This window comes from Phaseolus vulgaris, chromosome 1 (assembly GCF_000499845.2).
Source record: "Phaseolus vulgaris cultivar G19833 chromosome 1, P. vulgaris v2.0, whole genome shotgun sequence".
In the NCBI taxonomy this organism is placed as follows: domain Eukaryota; kingdom Viridiplantae; phylum Streptophyta; class Magnoliopsida; order Fabales; family Fabaceae; genus Phaseolus; species Phaseolus vulgaris.
Window position 1 is genome coordinate 42,857,990 of NC_023759.2, and position 5,852 is coordinate 42,863,841.

General features: G+C 31.2%; 1 protein-coding gene across 1 annotated transcript; it reads left to right on the forward strand.

Moving 5' to 3' along the window:
* Positions 1 to 2,718: 2,718 nt before the first annotated feature.
* Positions 2,719 to 5,186, forward strand: LOC137814393 (exocyst complex component EXO70H1-like). Its single transcript, XM_068617102.1, has one exon. The coding sequence runs from the start codon at positions 3,133 to 3,135 to the stop codon at positions 5,038 to 5,040; it is 1,908 nt and encodes a 635-aa protein (XP_068473203.1). The 5' UTR covers positions 2,719 to 3,132; the 3' UTR covers positions 5,041 to 5,186.
* Positions 5,187 to 5,852: the final 666 nt, after the last annotated feature.

A 5,852-nucleotide genomic window follows, 5' to 3' on the forward strand; every position in this document is an offset into this window, starting at 1 on the left:
AACAATAATATAATCTAATTATATTGTCTTAAATTTTGCTGTGCCTTCTGATCGGAGAAAAGATAATTGGAGATTTAATAATCTTAAAAAAAAAATGAGAAAATATGAAAGAGAAAAGTTTTAGAGATAAAATAAAATTTGAAATATAAATTACTAAATAGTTAAAATTCTAATTTATGTATTAAACATAACTTAAAAGTTTATTTTTTTAAATCATTCTTACTAAACATAAAACTCGATCTTACAAGTGTGAGAATAAAAAAAAAATACAATTTCTTTTTTCCACTTTTAATAAATGTATAATATTATTTTTAAAAACTCTACAATTTTTTTATGCTAACCTAACTAAAAATATATTGATATCGAACAAGCATACATATTACTTTTATATTTATTTGTATATTAATTTATGTCTCCTAACCTTTACATTTCAATACTAAATTCTTAAGAAATATACTAATTGTTGTTATTATTACAAATTGATGTATATTTACATTATTATACTAAATATTATATTAAACTTTATAGAAAATGTATATCAAATATTAAATACTTGTTGGTTTTTAGATTATTAATTTTTTGTACATTTTATAAAATATGAAAGTTTTTAATATTTTAAAATATGCATAGAATATATATATATATATATATATATATATTATTTTAAATTTATAGTCAAAATTTTTAAAAAAATACTAAATTTAGAACTGACGTCAAATCATTTATACACATTCAAACTCTTTTTAAAATAAAATAAAATATAAATTTAAAACTAATCCAATTTATGAGTATGAAACTACAAAATCAAAACTATTATATATATATATTTAGATTTAATTTCAATCGAAATATTTAAATTTAGATTAAATTTTTACAACAAACAATTTATAATTGCGATGTTATAATATTTGTAATCCTTAGTAATTATTAAAAAAAACTATTGAACTTCAGTTTATAATTAAAATAAGGGTTAAATATATATATATATATATATATATATATATATATATATAATTATTTTTTATTATTAATTCAAATTTTAAACCTGGATATTTGTAATAAGAAAATTATTAAAATAAATTTTATTAATTTTTACATGATAAATCTTATTAATTTTTTATATGATAAATTTATTTCCAGTGTAAATTAAAATATTAAAATACTTAACGTTGACTTAATAATAATATTAAGTAAAAACCTGATAAGGACATATTCTAATTATTTTTTTATTATAAATATTTATAAAGTTTGAAGTTTATACTAAAAAATATATTTAAGGCTTAAAAGAATAAGAAGAAGTAAACGAAGTGAAGAGACAGTTGTGATATCTATTTATCTATTTATAAAAGTGATTGTGAAATATACTTTTAGGAAATAGGAAAATATAGTTAGATGAATATTTAATTAAAAGAGTGCCTCAAACGCAGTCCCTATCTTCTGATATGATTTCTATATATTCATAATATAAGAGTTAAGTTTAATAATTTAGAAGTGCATATAAAAAACATAGATTTAAAAATAAAATAAAAATGTTCTAATCTCTATATATATTTAAATTACGTTGTCTTTTTTAGTGACCATGAAAATCAGGGGTCAGTGTGCTATAGATATTTATAATGACGCATGCCTTTGGAGGTGAGACTGCGGCTACAGACTAATTTGTACATTATCATATATCATTTCATTTATTTAATAATAAAGTGAAGTATCAATTTTTTAAGGTGTGAACAGAACTACATCTACATGTAATAAATGTGATCAGCAGTTTGATAGTAAAACTAAAGAGAAAACGAAAAATTGATCAAGTATAATTATTAAAAAATAATAATGAGAAGAAAAAACAATTTCTGCTGTGAAGAATAATAATAGTATAATAATAAACAGGAAGAGATAAATAATATAATAACTATGTAGCATAGAAAATAGAAAACATGGATACGATAATTTATATATTATATAATTATAAATTATATAAATTAATAATAAAAATTTATGTAAAAAAAATATGTTTCAATTTTTTTTATCAAAAAATGTTTTTTTATGACATGTTAAAAAATTTTATTCTTTATTTTATAATTATAATAAATTTAAATTTTTAGAAAATTAATATATTTCTATTTTTTTAAATTGTATTATAATTGTGTTATAATTATCATAAATCTAATAAATATTTTTTGAATTAAACATTAAACCATATATGTCTTAAATAATATATATGTCTTAAATAATAGTGTTTGTATGTCAGTATAATAGTGAACTCTCAAACTTACATATATCGATAATTATCTTTTAGAAAAGCAATAACATACTTTATTAATATAAGACAAATAGATATAAACAAACATAAAATTTTTAAAAATTTATTATTATTATAAAAGTTATTAGGAGATAGTTTCCTAAAAGAGATGTAAAATTATATTTTTCTCCAAAATCAATGAAAAACACAATGTTTTATTTTGATGACATGTATTATGGCAAAAGTTACTTGTAGTTGGCTAAAGTCACTAAAAACTAATTAATAAATTTGAATTAAATAATGCTAATTTAATGATTCTTTAAAACACTCCTAATTATATTAATTAAATTTAATTCTTATAAATTTCGCTTCATATTTTAACTTTAATTTAATTGTGCCAAATTCCCATTAATTGATCATAATTTATCTGTGGTTAATTTGAGTTTTGTTAAGTGGCAGGGTTCTGTGGATGGTGGTGTGTGTCAGTTCTCTTTCGTTGAAAGAGCCACCAAAATCAACATCAATGTAACATCTCAATCTTGGAAGGAGTGAGATGAAAGCAGAGGGTCACGCGTAGCTTTAACTGAGTCCATAACCAAAGTTGGAGAAGATGGAAGAGATCAGTTCCTGTTTCATTTGGTGACCTAATCAACGGAAGCATTTAAAACCCAACGTATTTGGGCTCGTGAAAGGTCAATACAGGTTAAAAGTTTAAAACCAGTGTCCCTCCCTGCTCCCCCCCTTCTCTCTATATATACTCCCCTTTCACTTCCAATTATCTATTCTTCCCTCTTATGCTCCAACACAACGAGTTTTCAGATACCACTGCCTTTGCATTTCTGTGTAAACATCCAAAATTCACTTCTAACTTCGATTACTCCTTTTGATTTCCAAACATGAGAAAGTTGTGTTTTAACCCCAAGACGCCGTCGTTTGCCTTGGCCCGCAATTCTCCTTCTTCGCCACAATCTTTAGTCTCATGCCCAACACCGCCCAGGCTCAGCTTTTCTGAACCTACCAGCTTCGACGAAGATAGCTTCATGGAGGAAGCAGAGGCACTCATACTGAAATGGAACCCTGACTCCTCAGCCTACGCCAAAGTCACTTCCCTATTTTACCAAGACAAAACCGAAGCCAAACACTACATTAACTGCGTTAACCAGCTTCATCAAACCATGCATTCCTTGCTCTCTCACAGCCCTTCCTCCCATAAACTTATCCTCGCTCACAACCTAATGCAGATCGCCATGAAGAGACTCAGGAAGGAGTTCTACCAGATCTTATCCATGAACCGCGCTCACCTTGACCCCGAATCAGTCTCCGCCAGATCCTCTCGCACCTCCGCCAATTCCAGCTCATCCGATTACGACGACGACTTCGCGGCGGAAGACGACGATATCCGCGCTGCTGGCGACTCTATCTCCGAAGTTGAGCAGGTTTCCTCAGGCGCCATGGCGGATCTGAAACTAATCGCCGACTGCATGGTCTCTTCCGGCTACGCGAAAGAGTGCGTCAGCGTTTACATCATTATCCGAAAATCCATAATCGATGAAGGAATCTATCGCCTCGGCGTTGAGAAAATGACCTCCTCGCGCGCTAACAAGATGGATTGGGAAGTGCTTGATTTGAAAATCAAGAATTGGTTAGAGGCAGTAAGGATTTCCGTTAGAACGCTCTTTAACGGAGAGAGAATCCTCTGCGACCATGTCTTCAGTTACTCAGATTCCGTAAGAGAATCCTGCTTCGCCGAGATTTCCAGAGACGGCGCCTCTCTCCTTTTCGGATTCCCCGAACTCGTCGCCAAAACAAAGAAATCGTCGCCAGAGAAGCTGTTCCGCGTGCTCGACATGCACGCTGTGGCTTCAGAACTGTGGCCGGAGATCGAGTCCATCTTCTCCTCCGATTACAACTCCGCCGCGCGTACTCAGTTCCTCACTTCACTTCAACGACTCACCGAGTCTGCGCAATTCTCGCTCGCAGAGTTCGAGTCCACGATCCAAAAAGATTACTCCAAGTCTGCGGTTAACAGAGGTGGCGTCCACTCGCTCACGATCCAGACGATGAATTATCTGACACTCCTCGCAGATTACGTCAACGTACTCTCTGACATATTCCCGCGCGACTGGCTTCCGCTACCGAAGTCTTCATCGCTGCCGGAGTCTTATTTATACAGTCCGGAGTCTGATTACTCTGCGTCGACGCCGGCGCTGACGGTCCGCTTTGCGTGGCTGATTCTTGTACTCCTTTGCAAGCTCGACGGCAAAGCGCAGCATTGCAAGGACGTTTCACTATCTTACTTGTTTCTGGCGAACAATCTCTGGTACGTGGTGGCCAGAGTCCGAAGCTCGAGCCTGCAGTACGTGCTTGGCGACGATTGGATTACGAAGCACGAAGCTAAAGCGAAGAGGTTCGTCGCGAACTACGAGAAGGTGGCTTGGGGAGAAGTGGTTTCATCGCTGCCGGTAAATCCGGCCGTAGCGGAGGCGAGGACGGTGTTTGAGAACTTCAACCTCAAATTTGAGGAAGCATATCGGAAGCAGAACTCGTTTGTGGTAGCTGATAGAGAACTGCGAGATGAAATAAAAGGTTCGATCGCGAGAAGTGTTGTGCCGAAATATCGCGAGTGGTATAATGCGCTGCTTGCTACGGTGGGATCAGTGAGGGACTTGATGGTAAGGGAGTATGTCACGTTTACCCCTGAAGACATTGAAAATTACCTCGCTAACCTCTTCTTTTTTGGAACGTCATCCAGTTCTGTATCGTCCTCGTCGGTAACTTCCTCCCCTCTCCGGAGTTGGAGTTAAGTCACACTTTCGCCGTTATTTTTCTTGATTCTAGTAATGATTATAGAGTTTTTTTTTTACATGACCAAACATAACGACTTTTTCAGTTTTCTGAGTATAGCAAATGTAACCATGACTTCATCAATCAGGTTTCTTCTACTTTTTTACCTTCCGTTTCTGGATTTCATCTGCTACATAAACCAATCGATAAATTCGTTTCTTGCATCAGTAACCCAGAGTTCCTTACCAACCTGTTTGCTTCTGGTGAACAGAAGAAGGAATGGGAAGCACGAAAATTAAGATAAAAGAAAAATACCTAATTAACAATTTGGGTAATGATACTTTGATATTTTTTCTTGTATTATTATTATTTTATTATAACATTTATTTATATTTAATATTATTATCCTAATATAATATTGTATCATTAAAAATAATTATCAAATCATCACGAGTCAAATGAAAAATATAATTAAAGTATTAATATAATTAGTTAAATTATTAATGTCATAATTATTTAGAAAATATTTTTAACACGTGAAAACTCTTTTTAAGTGAACTCTTTAATAACAAATATCACTCTATATATCTCAAATGTTATCTTTGTATTTTTTAGTTTTAAAAACTAAAAATATCTCAAACTCAATTAAACATCATAAAATTTATTTTATTTTGTTAAAATTAAATATGAAAGTTTTGAGATATTAAAAAAGTGATCATTTTATAAGTTGAGTTTTTTTTTTGTTTATATTGGCTAAAGACAAGAAAGAGAAGAGATTCGTTTGCAAAAATTCTATTACGTTAAATTGCAAAATATTTATTACGTTAAATAT